We start from the raw sequence: 23,414 nt of genomic DNA, 5'->3' as shown, positions 1-23,414 counted from the left end.
GTCACACAAATACCCATCTTGTCAAGGAACAAATGGATTCTAGATGAAGGAATAGCCGTCACCGTACATTTCTGTGCTTTTTTTTTTTCCTTCAGTCCCCTTCACGTCTCACCTAGCGTGGATCTTCCTTCTCTTTCCCACACCGATGTACCAACGGTGGGGCTCTGAACCTTTGGGATTCCACAGCCAGACCTCCAGCGTCCGCTGTCTCGTCTGGGCGTGCACGAGTGCCGCAAAGTGCTTCATGTTCCTCTCAAGTAGTCGCTGTTTCACGCCGACAGCACACCCGAGGCCAGTGTTCCCACTAATCGCCGCGCCTTAACCTGGTTCCTATTTGAATATCGTGGCGGCCACGGATTGGCCTTGTGCACGCAGACACACACACACACGCACGCACGCACATTATTATTCTAACCTCATTACACCAGACTGCTATCAGGCGATGCTGAAAACGATGCTTTCCACACTCTGCTTGATGACAGGACGCATGTGAGATGCGAGGCCAACATCTGGTGATGTTTATTCACCATAGCATCGGTGTGCGGTTGCTTATAGAGTCTACCGCCTGCCTTCCTATGAATTAAACCAAGGAGAAGAACTAACCAGCCACAGTACATCAATAGGCTGTGTGTCATATATATCACACAAAAAACACACTCAGGTAAATCTGACAAAGCAAATGCGTAGATAGAGGACGCAAAGTAAAACAAATATAAAGAAACGTATACATATAGCGTCGAGAGCATTGTTCTCTGGTGCCTCATCGTTGGGTGAAGCAGACGTGGGCGGAAGACGCGCAACGTTGAAGGTATCCTATGTGTTGGTGAGGGTGCAGCAAAGGCAAAGTGCTTCGGATAAGGCTGGGCTCGGTGGTGGTGTGTGCGTGTGTGTTGTTTTGCGTTAACCTCTTACAAAGTTTGGGTAAAGGCTGCCACCCAAATACACCCAGTGCCGGACAAAGGCCAGTGGTCGTTCAAAAATAAAATAAAACTGAAATGACCTCGCGGAAGTAATCATAGATTTTTCACTCACTCACTCACACAAACACACACACAGACGTTACCGATGCCCACTTTAACCTCGCCGACACACACAGAAGGGGGTTTGCTGGCAAACTTCTGTGGACTCTAGGAGCTCACCTCCCATGACTGCTGCAGACGGAAACAAAGAGCACTGACATTTTTTAAAATTGAAACGGCTAGGAAACACACCGTTAAGCCATAGCTAGCCATCTCTGGTGATTAGCGCTAGTCTTTAAATTAACCTGCACTCAAACAATCACGCATTTACAATCTGCACTGTTGAACAAATATTTACAAAAAATAATAATTAATAACTTAACATTAAGATAAATAATTACTGCATTGTTAATGGGGGGGGGGGGAACAAAGACATGGGAGTTGATAACAAGATTGTGAACACACGCACAAAAAAAACATTATCCAAAGTTTTCTTTTAACACACCGGGCTAAACACCGATGAGTCTAAACCTCTCACACAACCTCCATCTCTCCTTATCAGACCGTTATGCCCGTCCCGCGGCACACAGTCCTACGTCCAGGCCTTGTATAGCATTGTACCCTAGTGCTGTCATCTCCCTAGCAACCCCGGAGCTGTCGCTCAGCCCAAAACTTGCACCGAGGAGCAGAGGTGTGAGGAGAGGGGGGGGGGGGGGGGGGTTTGTGAGTGCAACCAAACATGAAACATCAGCACTTCAATCGGGCTCCTCCAGAGTCTCAGAGTGCCTTCGTGGAGCACGACTCGAGAGGAGACGGAGGATAAACAAAATAAACCAGCAAGATCACATTATTGTTGGTTAGCTGGCAGAAAATCTAGTGAACTATTCTTTTTTTTTATTATTATTTGCTTCAGGACCCTCAGCTCCTCCTTGTTTAGAGTTGAAACAGATCTAACTGATGATGCTAAATCAGGCGGCACATAGCGGCGCTCTACAACGTGACCCTCGCCTTGGAGACGCCTAGCGGTTAAGTGCGTTGTCATGGGAACCCCGGTGCCACTCGGGGGGGTGGGGGGGGGGCTTCATCCAGCAGCACCGGAACGACCAACCCACTCCTCTGATCTGGAGTCATGCATAGTCCGGGTTGGAGGTCCGAGAATGGGGCGTGAGATAGAGAGAGAGGGGGGGGGGAGAGAAAGAGAGAGACACACACACATATGGGCTCAGTTGCGTCCAGCAGTCGAACTGTGGAGGCTCAGTGCTGCCCCGGCCACGCCCAGTATCCCAGTGTCCGGTTCCCTCTGGTTTGTTCGACGTCCGTCCGGTACCAACGTACACGTGTGTGTGTGTGTTCAGCAAGATGAGTGAAAGAGAAGACTTCTTCATATCCATTGCTTAAACAGAGTGAGGGGTTCAGCGGTTTTCCTATGTTCCTGAACTCCTACCTCTTTGCATTTTGTGCGTTGCATTACGTTTTCTGTTTGAACCGGAAAAGCTGGTGTGACGGGGGGGGGGGGGGGGGGGGGCATGAGTGCTGGCTACTAGAAGTCTAGAGGGTTCTTTGCGTGTGTCGCCGTGCGTGCGAGGGGTTTGGCGTGTGTGTGTGCTTGTGTGTGTGTGCGTTTGTGGCTGCGTGCGTACGATCAGAGATGCTCGTCGGGGTTGATGTCAGGTATGGGCTGGCGCCAGTAACAGAAGGAGCTGTACTCTGGCATGGAGAACGCTTGGTTCTGCTCCTTGTTCAGCAGCGGGAAAACATGCTCCACCAGCTCACTCAGTCGGCAGTAGCTATATGGGGAGAGAGGCAGAGAGAGAGAGAGAGAGAGGCAGAGAGAGAGAGAGAGAGAGAGACAGAGAGAGAGACAGAGAGAGAGAGAGAGAGACAGAGACAGAGACAGAGAGAGAGAGACAGACAGAGAGACAGAGAGACATAGAGGTGGGGGGGGGGGAAGAGAGAGTGAGGCAGGGAGAGCGAGAGAGAGAGAGCGAGAGGCAGAGAGAGAAAACCACAAACACAAGGTGTGACTGCGCTGCCGAAACAATAATAATCAAAACAACAAGTGTAATGCATTCCATTTGTGGAGCGCTTTCCAGGGCTCTCACAGTCACTTTACATCCCATTGAAATGCGCAGAGCGCGGCGGCGGTGGATCAACATCCACTCGCCTCCCCCGCCCCCCCGGAGGGACGCGTCGTCAGCCAAGTATCAAAAACCCCGGCTCAGAGCCCAGGACACCAGCCACGACCACATTACGCCGGCTCCCCGAGATTAGACAACAACAACAACAGCCAGCAGCACCACAACAGGATGTGCGTTGTGTCGATTGGTGAACATCTTGCGGGGGGGGGGGGGGGGGGGGGAGAGGAGGGGGGGACTCACGAGGTCTTGTTCCCCCGGGTCTGCTCCTGGATCAGCTCCCCCTTGGGGTTGACGGTGAAGATGCGGCACACAGGAACCCCCACCTCCTTGTAGGCGAAGACGTCCTGGGACGGGCCAGACGGAGAGGGGTGTGGTTAGAGGAGGAGGGAGGAGGGAGGAGGGGGGGGGTTCGTCTCCGGTGGTGCGAGGAGGGGGGTTGGGGGGGGGGGGGCGTGGAGGTGTGAGTCACAGTAGCGTACAAAACAAACAACAAGCGCTGATGGAAGCCGCTAATGATATTAAGACGTCAATTTCCTGTTGGTGCATGACGCTGTTATTTCTGGAAGTCACTCTTTGGTTGAAAAAGAGAGTGAGTGACGGGCAGTGTGTGTGTGTGCGTGTGCCAATCTGTTTGTGTGTTTGTGTGTGTGTGTGTGTGTGTGTGTGTGTGTGTGTGTGTGTGTGTGTGTGTGTGTGTGTGTGTGTGTGTGTGTGTGTGTGTGTGTGTGTGTGTGTGTGTGTGTGTGTGTGTGTGTGTGTGTGTCAATCTGTGTGTGCGTGTGTGTATCTGTGGGGGTGTGTGTCACAATGTGTGTGTGTTCGTTAGTCAATCTGTGTGTTTGTTAGTCAATCTGTGTGTGTGTGTTTGTCAATCTGTGTGTTTATGTGTACGTGTGTTGTTGGCTGTCCCAGCTGGGAGGACAGGTGGGTAGGGGGTGTTTGTGCAGCTGAGAATGACACCCTGTGGCCTGCTTAAGCTTCCCAACCCCCTCCCCCCCACCCTATCATCGACCAAGGACCGGTCCCCAGGCGCCACAGATGACCTCCGTCTGGGCTGAGCCCCCTGCCTGAGCCTCCTCAGGCCTCCTCCTCCTCCTCTACTGAAGCCAGAGTCAGGGTGGATTGCATCCCGAGAGCCAGTCAACACAAGACACCGGGTACATGCGCCAGGAGGACGAAAACAAACAAACACACACACAAACAGGCAGAGCCCCAAATAGGAATAACAACCCAAATCCTCGTCATCTTGGGCACTCGCCCGGGACTCACGTTGGTCCGGTTCCCGAAGGCGGCGTGGAACGGCTGCTTGTTGTGGAGGAACAGGTTCTTGATGTCCGTGAGGCACTCGATCTTGAAGATCTCCGGCTTCTTCTCGATCACCTCCCTTGGGGGAGAGAGACGGGGGGACGGATCAAGACCGGCATTGCAATAAGCTAGCTAGGGGGCGCATGCACGTTAAGAACACACTCACGCACACTCACACACACAATCTAAAAGTCCTTGTTATGAATCGAGGGGGATAAAAAAAACACAAACAAAACAAAAACAAAAACACATCAGCCCGCGATTCCCACTCAATCAATAACAATGCAATCGCTTCGGCAGAGGAGTAATACATAAGTGAGGAAAGGGTGTCCTGAATACAGATGGGAGATTTATGAGGGGTTTAAGACTGAAGGCAGTGGAGTGGCCCGGGGAGGAGAAGGAAGGGGAGGGAGACGGTAAGAATATAAGCCCAAGTTTCAGCGGCTAGCTTAGTACACTGGGAAGAGACAGGGTGAGGGCGGGAGGAAGTGGGCGGGGCTAGGAAGAGGCGTTATCTCAAAGGGGGAACGCAGCAGGCAGGGCAAACAATGATTTCATTCAGAGTTGGACAGTGCTTAGGCCAGAGTGTGTGTGTTTGTGTGTGTGTGTGTGTGAAAAGACACAATCCTTGAAGTTTATTTCGCAGCAGTCAGGGATGAACAATGATTTTATTCAGAGTCGGACAGTGCTGAGGCCAGACTGTGTGCGTGTTTTTGATGCGTGCGTGCTTGTTTAAAAAGACACAATCCTAAAAGTTATGTCGGCAGAAGTCTGGGAGGAACAAGGATTTCATTCAGCGTTGGACAGTGCTGAGGTCGTGAGTGTGTGCGTGCATTTGTGTCGCATTGGGGTCGGCTTAGCTCAGGAGGTGGAGCGGGTTATCTTGTAACCGGAAGGTTGCTAGTTTGATCCCTGGCTCCTCTTAGCTCGAGTATCGAAGTGTTCCTGAGCAAGGCACCGTACCCTGACTACTCCTGACGAGCTGGCTGTCGCCTTGCATGGTCGACTCCGCCGTGAAATGTGTTTATGAACCGTTTGTTTTTAGTCACTTCGGACTGAAGCATCTGCTAAATGCCTCGAAAGGTCCCATAATATAACACCAGGTGCGAGTGTGACTTGCCATCACAAGCCGTTTTAAAAATCGGTCAGTCTCTTGACATCACAAGTGGGCGTGTCCACCTAGAAGCACGACGGATAGATGAGCAACATTTTGCCACAGTCCACTGGGTGGGCTGGTAAGACTGATCTAGTCAGCGCACGTCTAGGTGGACACGCCCACCTGTGATGTGCGGAAGAGGCGGATTTTCGAAAACGGCTCGTCACGGCTCGACACACTCGCACCTGGCGGTATGACGCGCCCCCCTTTAACGTAACCCCGTGCGCTATACCTGTGGAAGGCAGAGAAGAGGCTGCTGGGAGACAGCATCAACGGGCCCCGGGGCAGGATGGTGCCCTCGTCGTTGACCCACTGGAGGTAGCCGCGCGTCATGTCCGCCATGCCGATGGCGCGCGCCGAGCAGTACAGGAACTTGTAGCCGTTCCTGCAGACGTTCCCAGGACGGAGGAGGAAACAAGACACAGACGCACGACCCCCACTGTTAGCCGCCATGACGAATCTCTGACTCAAAATTTGGTCTGCAAACAAAATTGGTCGTTTAAAATGACACGAGCAGACCTATAGAATCATCAGCTACAACGTCGTCTACTACAGCCACACTTTGCGGGTTGACCTTTGACCTAGACCGGATTAAAAAACGTAATCTTGGAAGATATAAAAAAGACCGGATATAAGGTCGGCGTCTATCCGTCTCTTACTCTGCGACTGAGTGGTACAGCTTGGCGATGCCCTGGTGGGTCCAGTCTTTGCCCAGCTGTGGCAGAATCTGGCCAAAGACGTCAGACCTTGACACACACACACACACACACACGGTCAGGAGAAGAGGCAGGAGAAGCACTGAAGTGTACATGTGCGTGGGTGTGAAAAAAAAAAAAAAACCTTCCTGCGCTCTGTCCAAGGGAGACAAGACATCAAGAACCCCTTTTCTTTGAGATAATGAGAGAGAACACACACACACACACACACACACACACACACACACACACACACACACACACACACACACACACACACACACACACACACACACACACACACACACACACACACACACACACACACACACACAGGTAACCCTGTCCTGTCTTAACCCCAGCTTAGGGATCCATCTGCTCTGAAATGTAAATGGACTCATTAAAAACCCCAGTGCTCATTGCTCCTCCAATGATGACAACAGCACCCACACACGCACACACACACACAGTGGGCGATATAATAAGCTCCAGTCAATCATCAGCCGTTTGATGTGGGCCACCTATGAGCACAGCCCTGGGAGAGTTACAGGAACCGACACATCGACTTCACAACGTCACAAAACAATAAATGAATAAAACATAATAAAAAAGGAAAAAAGGCTGGCTGGGGTCTTCAGACTAATTGAAAAAAGCGCAGGCATGTGTAAAAATAGAAGTCATCTGCCGACTGCATTAATAACGGCTAATTCTGGCGGGGGCCATTTACAGAACAGCTTGTGCCGTTTCTATGGGTAACCGCATGGCTATAGATAACACCGGCTCCGGGAAGCGGGGCCGCCTGGGATTTAGACCTTTCACACAGCCCGTCTGTTGATCTGTCTGTCCGTCCAACCCAATACCATCCATCTCCCACCAAACTTTAAACCGCCAGTGTCTTCTTAACATTCGAAAGAAAGTTGTCCTAGTTCACTGGTTGTCATTGACTACCAGGACCCTTTTTGTCTTTTACTCAAATAAAATACACCAAAAGTGCGTCAGCATCACGATGGCCAAGGACGGCTCATACACTGTTCCAGATCATAAAAGAGGGTTTGGAAAAGTAAAGAAACTTAATGTTTAGGGGTTGGGCGATTTTCAGATAGAACATTGTTACGTCCACAGTGCCATCTCAAAATACGTCTCTATAAGCTGAATACAGATAATGATGAGGTGAGGTGTAAAGATTTGAAGGCTCTCTTTCCAACTCTGTGCCCTCAAAAGCTAAGTAAGATGAGCTTGATAAAGTAAAGTTATCTCTCAAACTTTATGAATGAGGCATACATGGAGATTATAAGACAAATCATGAAGTACAAGGCTATTGCGGTTCTCAAGCCTGCTGGCTAAGTCCCTCCATCTCTTGGTGAAATTGCTTGTCAAACCTGATAGCCAGTTAAAATGCTGATTTAATAATTCCTTTTACGGGCATAGCCTACTCACCAAGTTATGAATAGCAAGCTTATGAAGGCTCTTTTTTGGGAAAGGTTATCATTTTCATATTGATCAAAATAATCATTTTCATTACACACACACACTTTATGACGCAATCCAAGCTATTCAAGTGTTTTAAACCAAAAGAAGAAGAAGAAAACTGATCCTGAAATAACACAGAAGCAAATATTAAAGTCTCAAGGCTTAAGCTGAAGGTAAACAGTCCGCAAATGTGGGTTCTTATTTGTAGAACTACCCAAGACAGAAAAACAATCATACTTTGAATCACTCTTTCTACCCAGAACATAGGGTATATCAAGGGTGTATTTTTTTGCTGGCTTCGTATAGGATTCTACAGATGTCAATCAAACGATTTAATCAATCATCACGAAAAAGTGTACAACATTAAAAAAAAAAAAAGATTACACACAGATTTCATGGATTTGAAAATGAACCCATCCAATTTTATAAACATCTATTTTTTTTGGGACGTTTCCACGTTCGGGTTTTGACCCGTGGCGAACGAAGCACCTACTTGGTGATGGTGCCGTCGATGTCGGAGATGATGACCTTGTCGTCCCAGTTCCACAGGTAGATGGTGCCCTCGCAGCGGCAGGTGCCCTGGTACTGCGTGGTGATGCTGAACGTCACGTCGTTGGGCCCTTCCTTCAGCTTCAGGCTGGCCTGGGGGGACACAAACGGGGGGGGGGGGGGGGGACCCAGGACATCAGAACAGAGACGGGGCAATACAAAACAAACCGAAAAAACACCCCTGGGGCAAATCAAAGAGACACTTTCTGTAGTCTGAGCTCTTTTTCGTTCTATCCACGGTGCTTTGGAGCCCCCTGCAGTCTGCTGTGGGAATAGACGCGCTGTACGTAGGACTCGGCCAGTAGAGGGCGCTCCGACACATCAATAGCAGGTTAGAAGCAGGGATCTGCGTTTTTTGGACTTTTTCTTTGACACACTTGTCACATGAAATTGGGCAATACCTCTGACTAACTTGTTCAAACAGTCATTATGGAAATAAGCCAATGTTGGTTTCTACTAACACTCCTGGCATTAAAAGGTCTTCAACAATTAAGGGCTCAGTTTGTTGACAGCACAATGCAGGAATACATCCAGTCATTCTGTGTATTTTGTCAGATTTCCTTGTCTATTCTGGTCTTTCCAGTTCTATGCCAATGGTCCATAGCAGCAGAGACCAACTAATACAAGGTTCCACTAACAGGCCAAAGGGTTGTGGAGAAGGAGAACTAGTTTGGAGTATTTACTTAAAGATGCCATATTTAAATTTGCCTGTAGAGACTGTTGAAATGTATCCAACATCAAGTTATACATAGTGAAGTAAAATGTCATGTAGAGACAAAATAAATTAAATTCCGAAAAACTCCAAAGCCATTTTCTTACATCATAAATAATTGTGCAAGTGTATTTAACAAACTAACCGGTCTGATTCTCTAGAGTCAAATGGTCATTGCAATGAGGCTAAATTGCAAAAAAACAGCTTTGTTTTAAACTCCAACCTACTTTGTACAATACTAGAGACCAGCACTGTGCTCATTTGAAATACTGCCAGAAGTCAGGGGCTGAACATCTCTCACACACACACACACACACACACACACACACACACACACACACACACACACACACACACACACACACACACACACACACACACACACACACACACACACACACACACACACAGTGGGGGGTCCTTACGATCTGGCTGGAGGAGAGGCGTAGGGACTTGCGGTAGGCGTGGGGGCTGGGGTGCACGTGGGCCTCCCCCTGACCCTGCAGCCTCTCTGGGCAGGAGGCGGCGCTCACCTCCTTGGACTCCTCGTCGCTGGACGAGTCCCCGGCTTTGGGCCTGAGGGGGGCACGCCAAGGGAGAGGGACACTGCGTCGTCAGGGTGAGCGAGGAAGATGTAGCTCGTTTTTTTTGACATCGTTGCCAAGTTGTGTGTATGAATGCTCCGTTTCTAACACTGCAGCAAAAAGGCTGTTTTAAACATAGCCCACTTAACTAAAACAAATAGATATATGTGAAGTTTGAAGCACGTGATGTTTATTTGTTCACCGAAAACAACCCACTATCTTATCAGCTACAGTATACAACCGCAGACTGTGTATCCAGAGTGCTGTAAAACCGTGTAAGAACACAACAATCATCCTGGCTCCTAAAGCACTTGACTCATTGAGGCGTTTATGGTAAACCCAGCGGTCAGAGTGGGTGAGCCGGTCAGTGAACCCGTCGTGTGACTCACTGCATGGCCAGCTTCTGCTCCTGGGACAGGGAGGGCCGGCCCTCCCCCTCCATCTGGGACTCCTCCTTGGACTCCAGCTTGGCCTCAGACTGCCACAGAGCGAGGAGACGGGGGATTAATACATATGGATACAGTACCGGATCAAGGATTCAAAGGACTGCGAAAATACACACAGAAATATATAATGTATAATTCATTCATTCTTTGCTTAAAGTGTATACCTTGGATGCCTGGGGAAATACCTGGATGAAAACCCTGATTATGCTCCTCTTTAGGAACCCTTCCAATATGTGTTGGCTGGTTGTTTGTTTGCTTACTGGATCAACCAGTTCTTATTGACGAATTGGCTCAAAGTTTCTCCATGTGTTTCTGTGCTTACTGATACGTTCCAAAACCAACACCTGCCAACAGCCAATAGCTGAACGATTTTACAATTTGGCAGGTAAAACAATTCAGGGTTGGGATCTAAAGTACATCCTGGACCCTGGATGCCTGTAACAGCGGGGTACGCCTCTGACGCGGGCATCATACCTGCTTGACGGTGCTGTCGGCCCTCTTCCTCCAGAACCACCAGCGGCCAGACTTCTTTGGCATCTTCTCCTTCACCCAGGCCTCCTCGGTCGCCTGGGGACACAGGGGACACGCTGCGTTACGCCTGTCAGCGGCCCCTCAAAGGGGCTCAAAATGGCTAATGTAGCATCACATCACAGAAAAGACAAGGACAGAGGGGCTACTCCTCTTTACCTTTGGCAAATTCTTCTGAAATGCTTGCATGCTTAGGATCAGTGGTGCAGCAAGCGTCCAGTTGTAATATCTAGAAGAACACAAAAATAGTTTTTATTGAATGATTGAAATCAAAAAGGCTAACAGCCTCAACTGAAGCAAGTATTTGCGTTTCATCCATAAGCAAAGGGGGCATGGTCGGACCTATTGGCGATCTTCACGACCAGGTTAGGGTTGTCGATGATGGCTGGACTCTCAGCAAACTCCTGATACGTGATGATATGCTCCATGAATTTTTCTGGGGGAGAAAAAAAAACATTGGGAGGGAAAAGCATTCGTTACACATTAATGGATAATAAGGGCGATAGCGTAACCGTGGAAACAGGGCTAGACATTAACCTTTAGTAGTGATACGGTGTACTTTCAGTGGGTCGCAATAAAGCCTCCTTCTCGAAAAACAAGCAACATAAACAGCCTCAACCAAACAAAGGCTGTGTTTCCCAGCAACGCAGCGGTCGGGTCGCTGGGTTTCTTAATTAATACGTTTATTGGAGTTTGATTTAATGTTTGATGAATGGGGCGGCTCAGTGGCTCATCCTGCTGGTGCCTCAACCACGTAGACCGCATAGCAACCGTGGTTTGAATACCACCTATGCTATATGTTATTTCCTGTCTTCTTCAACCCACTGTGCTGTAAATGTCTGGTCCACGAAGGCACAAAAAGGTCTGTCTAAGGCATTGATCGCTGATTGCCACTGATCAGCATTAGATATCTTGGATATATGCCCATACCTTTGGATATCTCGGCGTTCTCGCTCAGGCCTCCGCACAGGGACAGGGTGACGTCCGGGAGGTCGCCGGCTGAGTCGGAGAGACACTCGGTGCCGCTGTCGGCGGCGGCGCTGCCCACCGACTGGGGGGACTGGGAGCCCGAGCCCATCTCGGAGTCCATCCAGTGCTTGGTGGCTGCCTCCGCCTCACTGCAACACAACCGTGGACCATGTTCATATTAACATTGAGGGCATTATGACGCTTTTAGCCAAAGCAACTTACAATAAAGCACATTGGTCAGAAGAAAGAGAAACAACAGTATACCGCTGTCTGTACAGTAAAGATATTTAAAGAAACCAGTGCCAAGCCCTCACAATCGCTAGGTTAAGAGATCGCGTTCACGCACACAATAATAATGATTCTATTAATAATAATTAAGCTAGGGCCTTTCAAGACAACTAATTAATATTGCTAAGGTTGGAAGGAATTAAGGAAGGCTGGAAGGATGGAAGACAAACCTTTTAGGGAAATAGCGTGCAGCCACGTCTGGATCAAGTACGCACAGGTCGTCTAGGTAGATATCTTCAGGGCCCTGGTGCTGGCTTCTCTTAGGGACGCCTTCAGGAGACCAGAGAATCAATAAACCGGGGTAAATAACAACCACAACAACAACAACAACAACAACAACAACAACAACCCCTAAAAAGAGCTCAGAAATCGGAGCAGGAAGAACCACAAAGCCTTGCCTTTCTTCTTGGAAGGCGAGTCACACTTTGAGCTCGCGTCCCCCGCGTCTCCTGCCATCTGGGCCATGCCCGGGCTGCCCGAGACGTTGATGGGGGTGGACGTGGTCACGCCGGGGGGCAGGGCCTCCGGGGGCTCCGTGGGCTTCAGGGGGGGCTGCACGTCGACCGGGGTGGAGGAGCGCACGACGGGCCCGACGGTGGCGCTCGTGGGGGTGCGCGGCTGGGGCTTGATGATGGCGCAGGCGGGCCGGTCGCCGCCGCCGCCGATGCCACTGGCGATCATCTTGGGGGGCCCCGGCTCCAACTCGCTCTGCATCGCCTCGGAGCTGAGGATGACCCGGAAGTGGGTGCTCTCGGACGGCGTGATGGTCACCGTTTTGGGGAGCTCGTACCGCTCCTTCTTGGGCGCCTGGACGGAGCGAGCAGGAGGTCATTCGAGTCGGCCAAGGTTTGAGATGCTCATTGAGGATTCACTTGCTTTTAGAGAGGATTAGGGGGGGGTTCTTACCCTGGTGGCTTCAGGGAACTCTCCCCAGGTCCACTGCATGTGGGACTCGGCACGCAGCATGCTCACCGACGACTTCACCAGGAGCTCAGAGTCACTCTTGGGGGAAAAAGCCTGCGACAGCCTGTGGGTGGGGGGGGAGTCAGACAAAGACACGCCATGAAGCATGATGGGTAACACCTGACACGTTTGAGTCGACCAGGGGGAGATTCATTGATTCAATACCCATCAGCGTTGGACCAGTCTCCGTCGGAGAAGGGGTAGCTGTCTAGGTTGTGTCTGGCTGCAGGCAACTTGGGGTCGATGTCCCGCATCGTGGTCATCGATGGCGACCTGACAAAATCGTAAACATACATTAAGTTTGTACGAATATAATAATACCATTAATAGCCCATTCTATGAATCTGCGTATCACTAGTTTCAGGAACAACAGAAGCCAGGCCCAGACACCTACCTGGAGGCGTGGGTCAGAACAGCCGTCTCTTCGTCCGAGCTCAGCTCCATCTCAAAGATCTCCTCAGTCTGACCGCTGGAGGTCGTAGCAGCAGGAGCCGGAGCGGGAACGTTAGCAGCAGCGTTAGCAGCAGCGTTAGCAGCAGCGTTAGCCGAGACGAGGGCCATGGGCGGAGTCAGCTCCTCGCGGCGGGGGTCTCCCTTGTGCTTTTTCCTCCGCCTCTTCTTCTTCTTGGTGGTGCCCGAGGTGCTGGTGGGGTGGTGGGGCTCGGGGGCGTCCTCGGGGTCGGCGGGGTCGTCCTCCAGGTGCTGCTGCTGCTGCGCCGCGCGGCGCTCCACCTCGTTGATCCAGATCAGGTGGCCCTCCGTGGGGATGGGGGACGTGACCAGGTGGGCCGGCACGATCTGCTGATGGGGCCCAGGAGACAGGCGTTCTGACTCGCCCTTCTCACTACAACGACTACTACAACTGCTCCTAGCTATCCACCGCGAATGGTATAGGCTGCTGCCGGTAAGGTGGAAGAGCTATTATTGGATTGTCATTGGTTAGAAAGGACAAACTTCTGTCAGTTATCTGTGAGTGCAGTGCGCGTCGGGGAATATCGTTTCAAGTTGACCGCGCCCGTCTCTCAAGGAAGAAGAAGTCTAAAACCTGAATACCTTGAGTCAAGGTATTGAGGTTTTAGACTTCTTCTGACAATCTACCGTGATGAAATCAGGGCATCTCCTCCCTGATTTCATCAAGTCAATGGCGGAGAAATGTAGCGAGGAAGGGAACAGGGATTTTGAGGGTTAAAACTCTTTGTTATTTCCTGCTCTCTCTTCATCGATCCAGAGTCTTACCGACAGCAGCTTTAATATCTCCATATCGCAATAGATATGACGTCAATAATTAATCATGCAAAACAACATCTGACACCATCAATATCCCCATAATGCAGTGCTTCTGATAGACCACATCATAATGAATCGTCGCCCGAGCCCCGGCCATCATGTACGGCCGGTGAACACACTCACGTTGAGTTGCTCCGTCTCCTGGACGAAGAAGGCCTCGCCGTTGTCCCCCAGCTTCATGTGCAGCTCCACCGGCTCCCCGTTGATTTCAATGTCGATCTGAGACCATCACACAGGGGTTAGCCAGCTCTAACAGACAGCAGCCATGCTTCTTCACAAAACTAGCATCAAGTTTTCCAAGAAAGGCTAAGAAAGTAAGGTACGGTAAGTGAATAATAATCGGAACAAATAAACCACATAAGAAAAGGAAAGCAAAAACAGCCAGTAAGAAGCCAACACAAAAACAATTTCAAAACATATTTTGTGAAACATCCAGGAACCACTCCACATATTCTACAAGTGAATGACACCCGACAGGGCAGCACGCAGACCATGTTCTACAAACAGGGCCATGTAGACTGTGTCTGCCTGTAACAACCCCCAACCCCCCCCCCCCCCCCCTCGAGGCCCTACTAAACCCAATTATCGCCGGGCCCACCGGGCTCATGTTTGCTTAAGCACACCAGTGAACCGGGGCCGGCTCAGGACTGCCAGGAGACAACCCGGGTAGAGCTGCGGCCATTCACAGATATATGACACCGCAGAGGCTGAGGCAAGCAGGTCAGAGTCTGGTGGCGAGAGACGTCGAGAGAGAGAGAGAGTGAAGGAGAGCCAATTAGCCTCTGGAGCTCTCTGAGCAGGCCATTAGGAGGAGTCCCTTCAGAAGCAGGCCTCAGCCGCCGGTGGCTCTGGGGTCGTTGTGCGTGTGCCAGGTGGGAGGATTATTCATGCCCCGTCAGGTGCAGGATCGCTCTTCGTCGAGTGTGGTTTCCCACGGGGCCCCAGAGGAGTGACTTCATGATTACCATCGGGGCGGCCCGTCTCCATTTGTGTGTGCCGGGGCGATGACTTGGAATTTCAATGCATGCGGATAATGGCAGAGAATGAATGACCCAGCGCTGGCTCTGGCCCATTGGCCCCCTGAACTCCTCCTCAACCCTTGACAGGGCGGATTCACACTCACAGTTTCAGGCTGGTTCCCAGATCTGCCAGGCACGATGTGTGGATAAGAATCACAGTGGAGGGGTTTCTGCCTAATCATTATAACGAGCAGCGAGAATCATGCAGCCCGTTTTCCTTGTTCTTTGCCACGGAACTAATCCAAACTATTGTTCGAATAAAAATGTTAAACACGCAATAGGCCGATGATAGAATTTGAACTCTCTGCCATATCAATATTGCAATGTGGGTTTGAATATATTCCCCGGGACAAAAAGATTATTTTTTCCTCTATTATAGCGTAGAAAGGCGTTTCATGCCTTCTGGGTTTAACAGAAAGGATGCCAGACTGTAGACAGTTTGAGGAGTTTGACTGAGAGGTCAACTCCGCTGAACATCATGAATGCCTGGGAATCTGTAAACCAGTCGTTCACTGGGAACATTAATGGCATCGCCCATCGTCCACAAAGACTGGAAAGGCTCAGTAAACCTTTGAAAAAAAGGTGTGGATAATTAGGGTTAATCTCAAACCCATGTTCCCCCACAGACCTTCCCAGACAACACCACCTCACGTTAACCCGAGCAGCCATAGGCAGGTGAGTCATGGAGATTTGCAATGCAAAACTGCTCCCTTTCGTCTTCCCAGGCCCACCTCATTCTGAACGTGCACGAACGCGTTGCCCATAGGAACCACCTCATTCATTCCTCTGACCCCCCCCCCCCCCCCCTCCCTCTTATCAGCATTCTGGGAAACCGATAGAGCAGTGACCAGCCCCACACATCTGAAAGCACCCTGCTGACTTGTGTCTCCGTTCCATCTGATGCATTACGGAGAGAGGAGGAATGTGTCCACATGTCAATGGATAAATAGTTATACATGTGCATATTTACTATGGAGTGTTCCGACACACGTTTTCGAGGTGTTATCGGGCGAACCGTGACGTTATTTACACAGTTCAATCATCACTATCAGTGACGGATTGAGCACTTTGTTTAAACAAACATAATGTATAGGTCAACAGTAAGACGCCCCGATTACTAGCCAGTCATTCATCTCCAAAATAAGACAAAATAAACTGTTACCATGGCCAAGAATCTCAACACAAATTATTTTTAGAGCTCTTGGAAATTGCCTCAAATGGCCTCCTTGTTAACCATAATGAATGTCCCTCAACCTGCAGGCTGGTATGAAGAATTCCAACCACTCTTTTCATCGCTAGTGTCTGTCGTACCTCAGCTGTCTAGACTATTGTCTTCAACCTGTAGACTTATAACGAAACGAGTTCAAACATTTAGTCTGGAATGGCTACAGGCTGCAAAACTGAACAGATAGGTATTTAAAATATGCACACACAAACACTAAAGCACTCTTCTAATATTTTCTTTACAGAGCCACTGCATCATTCAACCCTATCGCCATTCAAATGGTGTTTTCATTGAAAACCACTTCCCTGTTGATTAATAGCTTGAGTTACACCCTGGCCGGCCTCAAAGCTGGTTTGTCCTAACCAGGTTTGGGATGGGTACCGCATGTGGTCCAATGTCGGATGGCCATTCTGGCTCAAGTCAGAAGCCATTCGGACGCAAACGAGCCAAACACGAAGCACTGTGGCTGTAGACCCCTGCAATGTACCCTTTATGCATGCATCCGCTTTTTATTCCCCTTATTCATTGGCTTCATTCAAATTGGCATCAACTGTAGCTGGTCTCTGTGGGCTTCCTTCAAGCATTTATAAGTAATAAGAAAAATGCTTTATTCATAACTGAACGCGTGGACTCATTCACGAACGCCCTCAGTACCCTGAGACATGGAGCAGAGAAAGGGATTCAGAGAGATGCTTTTTATAGCACACTAGAACACTGCAAACAGTGCCAGGGCTGGACCGGCATGCTGTGGTGCTGACCAGGGATAAGTTGGAGAGCAGGGGGCTGATAACTGACTGCTGTTTACAGATAAACACAAAGTCACATTGCTGCGTGCACAATTTTGGCAGGCATCTGTTGTTTGACGTCAAAGACTGTTTGTGCGCACTGCGCACGCGTCCGTGCATCTGTGCATGTGCGTGTCTGTTTGCATTGTGTTATTTGACATGAGCTCAGTGTAGCAGTCTCTAGCATTGTACAAGCAGAGTTCAAGTCTAAACGACGATGACCATCGCAGTTCAGCCTCACTGCAATGACAATCTGACTGACTCATGGCAAACAAACCAGTATGTATTTACTGTGTTTGCTTATGAAACGTAGTAGGGATGCACCGATACAGTACTCACTGCTCATGTACTCGTAAAGCTTGTCCTATACAACCATCCAATAGCTTGAGGTTTGAAGAGAAAACAATGCATGGTCATGGGTGAACCCAAAAGTTTTTTTGTAACCTGGAAATTTGTCCGACATGAATGTCAACATCGTATTCTATGCCATTTCATCACTGTTACTGAAATAAGTCCCCAATTTAGTGAAAAACGTGCATTGGTGGTGCGGTCGTGTGGAGCTCTGTCTGGGCAGCAATCGAATGCGACGTCCCGAGAGAAAGTTGACCTTTTGGGAAACATATTGTATACCACTATGGTGAGTGTGGATGGTGAAGCTCCTTCTGAGCCCTGATTTATTTAATACCCGTTATTGTGTTTGTGGTGCACTAATATATTCAACAGTTATTGTATATATAATAAGCGTATGAGCTTATTTAAGCTCATACGAAACAACGGTAATAAAAAAGTATCTTAAAGTTGCAGTAACCATGGCAATAACCTGGCCCCCTCTTTCAGAGAACTCTGTGTTTGCATTGCCGCTGAAACAGTGGGTTCACTAGCTCTCTAAACTGTAATGGTATTATCAAGTACTCATATCGGTACTTGGCATCGGCAACGTTCCCAAATGTAAGTACTTGCACTTGTACTTTATTTAGTACATAACTAAATGTGTTTGGAGGGTCTCTGAGGCCTTTTGAAAACAGAGTGAGATAGTGTGTGTGTGTGTGTGTGTGTGTGTGTGTGTGTGTGTGTGTGTGTGTGTGTGTGTGTGTGTGTGTGTGTGTGTGTGTGTGTGTGTGTGTGTGTGTGTGTGTGTGTGTGTGTGTGTGTCACATCCCACGGTCTCCTCCCAACTCACCACTTTCTCTTTGGAGCGCATCACCCCCAGCTTGCCGAAGCGCACGTGGAAGGGGGAGCACTGGTAGGTGCCGTCGCGCTGCCGCACCACCACCACGTCGATGCAGCCCGACAGCGTGGCCTGGTTGATGCCCTTGTACAGCTCCTTGACCGTGACCAGCACCTGGCCCGCCAGCTGGCCCACGTAGTTCATGGTGTTGGTCTGCACACAGCACAGAGGGAGGGAGGGGAGGAGGGTCAAGGGGAGACACAGGCCGAGGGTCAAGGTGCAAAGGTGAGCCAGGGCACTAAAAACAAAAAGACGTTGAAGGAACAGCTTGGTTTTTTTTTCACTGCAAAACAGTTTGTGGAAATAATTTACCCTTTTTGAATGCGTGAACAGTTCATTCAATTTACTCCCTTTTTTTTTTTCTTTTTTTTTCTTCCCCGGAAGATACCATTGTTTGTAAAGATAACAATATTTGACTGTATCATCTATGGTTGTTCTCTTGGCGTCTTCAGTGTTCCTGTTCCTGATGACGTGCACTCTAGGCAGCTGGTCACCCTTACAACGTGGTGTCAGCACTACAGAGCAGCTGTTGGAGGACGGTAAAGACAACGCAACAAGTCTCCAGTCCCACAGGCCGCACATCACGTTCGGGGTTAGTCAGCAAACAACAACAGAATAATGCAGGAAGCTGCAATTCTCTAATCTACTCTGGCAAATGTATCTATACTGTAACCTGAAAACATGTAGTCCCAAACAAATGTCTGTCTCGTTGGCAATGTAGCAGGAAACAAGGGGGGGGAGGAGGAGGGAAACCCCATTCATAAACAATGCATTGTCCATCCAGTCAAAGAGACTAGAATAATCCTACATAAATGTAGCAACACACCATGACATCACTTTAGCTTCATGGGCGCACAAAACATGAAAGTAACACTGCCAAGTTAGAAAAGCAACTAATGTTTGTGGGTTGATTGAGGGCCACGGTCTAGTTTTTTTTGCCTTGCAAACATAGAATCACCCACTGACCCCTGCTGGGTTTATGTAACTGAAAGGCTTGATTCTCTGAATGTGGGTTCCTTCCAGATCTATTCTAGATAATGTGTGGCCTAATACAAGCAGCATTCACATTTCACAGCACGCATTCAATGGCGTAATGAAAAAGAAAAATGTTCACCAAAAATCTAAAACCCACACCCACTCCCTCTGAGACAGGGAAAAGGGATCGTGTGTGGGAGTGTCCCGGGAGAGCGAAGCCTATACAACACGGAGCATCTGTCAGCAAATGGCAGCCCTTCATGTTAAGGAGCTCCGACGTGGACATAGCTAGACACTGGAAAAACAGCTTCACAAAAGGAAATGCCTCCGACACAGTCTTCAAGTAAACACCACTGAGTACAGTGTTTTTTTTCCCCCTCCACAACATACCGCCCCAATCTAAACACCACGGTAGACTTAAGTCGAGCACAACTCGGAGGATGAAGGGAAAGCCTATTATGCCGGAGTTTTTTTTCTCTCCGATTGCTATGTTCAAACAGACCAATGGGAACGAGACCTCCATGTCCGGGGAAAAACGAGGGGAGAAAATGTGGCACCAGTATCACCTAAATTGGCCCCAAGAGTTAGGGATTCAAACCAGCCCCGTTAGTGACTGGACTGGGGCCACTGAACTCCATGGCATCGGAATAATATCGGGTTGTAATCGGTCGAGTCATGGAATACTGATACCCTAATCAACATTCCAGAGTGATAGTAGATGAAAGACCAAAGGGTTTCCCTTTCACTCGTATTTCATTCATCGCTACTTGAAACATGTAATCATTTTTTAGGACACAGATACACCTAGATTAGTGTGTGCCTTGATTTATGACAGTTCATATATGGAACATTTAAGTCACGGCACTGCTGTTATGAAAGACAGGCAATAAGTGAGCAACATACTTTAATACACTAAAAAGCTGCAGGGAAAAACAAGGCTTTACAGGCATTGTACGACTACAACCCCACTAATCCAAGATCCAAATCCCATATGCTATTCAGGAACCCAAGCATCGCGTCCATCTGGAGAGCAACCACTTGAGCCAGAAAACCGCCTTAAAAAGTGTCCTCGCTCACGTGGATCAATAGTGATTAAATCCTTTAGAAAAAACCCTAACCAATTAGGGACGACTGCGCGCAGCCACAATGACCCTCTGGCCTCAAAGGAGCCGGCACAGGCAACAAAAACCTGTTGATTCCAGACTCACCCAGAACCAGGTGGCCCTCAGAGAGGAGGACCCATCAGACACACTGGTGCCTGTGTTCCCCCCCACCGAGAGCTCAAAGTCGCCCCAGTGCCGGAGCCTCTTCCTCAGCACCGTCACTGCCAGCGTGGCGGCGTTGGCGGACGGTGAGGTCACCTCTACCTGGCCCGGCTTAGGATACTCCATCGGCGGAGCCGCGTGGTTCTCCCATGGAGAGGACGCCGATAATGAGGCCATACTCTTATCATCGACACTGTTTGAAAATTAACCCTCCTGATTGTAAACACTGGGGCGACCATGTTGCTGCTGGAGCAGCTGGGGTTATTGTGTAACATTATTGTTTTAGAGTCTTTTTCCCACCCACTGGTCCACTGCAGGGGTGGATGTCATGTGATGGGGCTGCCACTCAGTGACCCCCGACCAATCAGCAGAAAAAGACAAGGCTTCCACCAATTGGGTTTCGTCTTTTGACTTTCTTGGTAAAAGGCTGATAAGATGGCGAGCAGATTCCTGTGGCGTGCCAATGCACCAGGTTTTTCTGGCTGATAAGGCCAGTCATCCGCAAGTGGTCACGTGTGTACTGAACTCTGTTGACTCGTTCCTGTGGATGATTCATTACGATGGATGTCATCTGCCACAGAGCCAACAAACAACAACCTCCAGACTGGCTAAAGACTTTGACTTGTTCATTGTTATTCTCATACTTTTCTGCGGAGCTCTCAAGTCCCATCAGCCACACATGTGATCATAGTTAAGAACTAAGTATTCAACGTTCTTAACCACGACTGAAAAATGGATATCTGAACATTATGCCGATAGCATTTAGGCATGAGGTTCACAGCAAGTGATTCAATTGGAAATGTGGCTCAAAGCTTCACAGGTCTTATTTAGATCCGAGATAAACGCCATGGATCAACAATGCACACTATTGGCTTTCTATAAGTGGCCATATCTCAAAATCAGCGAGCACACGCACAGCGTCGAACCCGGTTGAACATGTTTATTCCAATCGGAAACATGGCCAGTAGCTGTAGGGCATGTCTGAAACAAGAACATATAGTTAACTGCCTACTATTTTCCCTTCTTGGCCATTTAAGCATACTTACTTGCCTAAAGCAATGACTGAACTATAATCCTGTTACTTTGAACGATATGCCAAAAACACCAGGCTCTGTGTCAACATGGACAGATTCAATTAGGAGAAATGGAAAACAATTCCTATACAACTGCTAAGGTCATAATAACATATTTGAAAATGTAGAGAATATTTTGGCCAAAACATAAAACTATTCTATTTCTTAAAAGAAAGTAACAGTGGAAGTTCTTATTAATGGCTTTCACATTTAATATTCGTAGATGACGCCAAGAATATGGCTTCATTAAAAAATATTTTGTTCTGACAATTCCATTACATCAAATCTACACACTATTATATAATAACTATAAAACACATACAAGAGCGAAATTATAAAGCCATTATTTACAATAATTTGAGCTTTTGTTGACCTCAATATTGCCAGTTACATTATCTCGTCATATAACAACAACATAAAGTTGATGAAGTGCATTACAGAGTTTTTAATTAATGGCCAATGAAAACAACTGTCAAATAAATAAAACATAAATTAGGCTCAAATGGCAGTATTGATCAACAAGAGGCAGTAAATTGAGAAACAGAATCCATTACCTTACAAAGCTGAGCTTATGTTAGAAAGTGTGCAGAGCACTAAATATTTGCACAACTTGGGAGTCACCTCTGTACACCAAAATAAAGAAACCGAAAACCACTGAAGGAAAGGGAAGATCAACATATATAACATATGTGATTGTTTTGAAAGATGAAAGTAGAGTAGAGCCAAAGAAGAAGGGTTCTGGGCCAAGAATCCTTGTAACTTTTTTAATGCGCTGAGATACATGTCACTTTACTTAAGGTTAGGGTGGCTCAAACGTGTTATGACAGGTTACAGTCACACTGAACAGGTGAGGTCGGTGACAACATAACGGTTATCAAAAGGACGTTGCCTCAGGAACAATATAAACATGTCATGAAAAATGTAATAAACTACGGAATATTTAAGGGGCATTCTTCCCATAATGAAAGAATGCAGGTAGACTGCATATCACCTGGGCAATCGATTATTGACAATGCATACTGACACATGCAAACCCACAGACACACAACACACACACATTGTGTGTGGACAGACCAGAGGATAACCTATAAACTACGAGGGTAATACGAGCCTCGGTCCACCAAGTGACTTCTGTTCAGCGTTCGAATTGGGTCGACGACTATGAATGGACCCGGCTAACTCACGTAGCCTATTTTCCTTACCAGTCGAATAACACCCGTTACCATGAGCCAATGTATACCACAGCTTCCAGTACGTAGATGGTCCTATTGAAGTCCACTAATAACAACAGAACTGCTTCAGACTGTGAGGAAATACCCCACGTTAACGGCTTTATAGTCCGCCAAGCCCCGTAGCAGGATGGCTTAATCATCACAAGGCATGCTAGCCAGCCCTGGCTGCTAGCTCAAGCTAACGTCATTACTACCGAGTCTAGGACCAAGATAAGCCCAAACAGCATCGCTCGGCGTAATGTTGTATCACCTTACCTGTCGACGTTCGAGATATATCGAAGATTAATTCGAGATGTGTGACTCTTCAGTCCGTCCCCATGTTTTTGAAACCTCCCGACGTGTCCTGCCCCTGGACCATAAAATGACTGGTGTGGCGGCTGGATGCGCTGGTGGTGGTGGTGGTAGAGTGGCACAGGGAGCCCCGCAGTGGCTTCACACCACTGTATTGTTCAACTTTACTTTATCCGTATCAAGGGCGGTGTGCTGCGTGCAGATTATGCATACCTCACTTAAGACAACACACTTAATTGCAATTATTTTTGTTATTATATATGGACATATTT

At 48.4% G+C, this 23,414-nt stretch overlaps 1 protein-coding gene across 4 annotated transcripts; it reads right to left on the bottom strand.

Annotated features, from left to right (window-relative positions):
* Positions 1-68: 68 nt before the first annotated feature.
* lpin2 (lipin 2) lies at positions 69-23,287 on the bottom strand. 4 transcript variants are annotated; one of them, XM_060058422.1, is made up of 20 exons: positions 23,107-23,287; positions 18,259-18,459; positions 14,173-14,268; positions 13,157-13,563; positions 12,928-13,035; positions 12,706-12,826; positions 12,198-12,606; positions 11,970-12,069; positions 11,473-11,660; positions 10,885-10,978; positions 10,702-10,771; positions 10,489-10,581; positions 9,958-10,046; positions 9,410-9,560; positions 8,217-8,365; positions 6,218-6,304; positions 5,791-5,943; positions 4,367-4,481; positions 3,338-3,441; positions 69-2,746 (listed from the first exon to the last, which is right to left on the bottom strand). In XM_060058422.1, exons 2-20 carry the CDS (start codon positions 18,448-18,450, stop codon positions 2,602-2,604), a joined length of 2,871 nt encoding a protein of 956 aa, XP_059914405.1. In that variant the 5' UTR covers positions 18,451-18,459; positions 23,107-23,287; the 3' UTR covers positions 69-2,601. The 4 variants fall into 4 exon arrangements, with proteins under 4 accessions (XP_059914405.1, XP_059914404.1, XP_059914403.1 ...); XM_060058421.1 differs by lacking the exon at positions 23,107-23,287 and adding an exon at positions 22,822-23,061; XM_060058420.1 differs by lacking the exon at positions 23,107-23,287 and adding an exon at positions 20,490-22,800 and having other exon boundaries at positions 13,157-13,560.
* Positions 23,288-23,414: the final 127 nt, after the last annotated feature.

The sequence above is a fragment of the Gadus macrocephalus genome, chromosome 8 (assembly GCF_031168955.1).
Source record: "Gadus macrocephalus chromosome 8, ASM3116895v1".
Lineage (NCBI taxonomy): Eukaryota > Metazoa > Chordata > Actinopteri > Gadiformes > Gadidae > Gadus > Gadus macrocephalus.
This window is presented reverse-complemented; position numbering and strand designations above follow the sequence as displayed.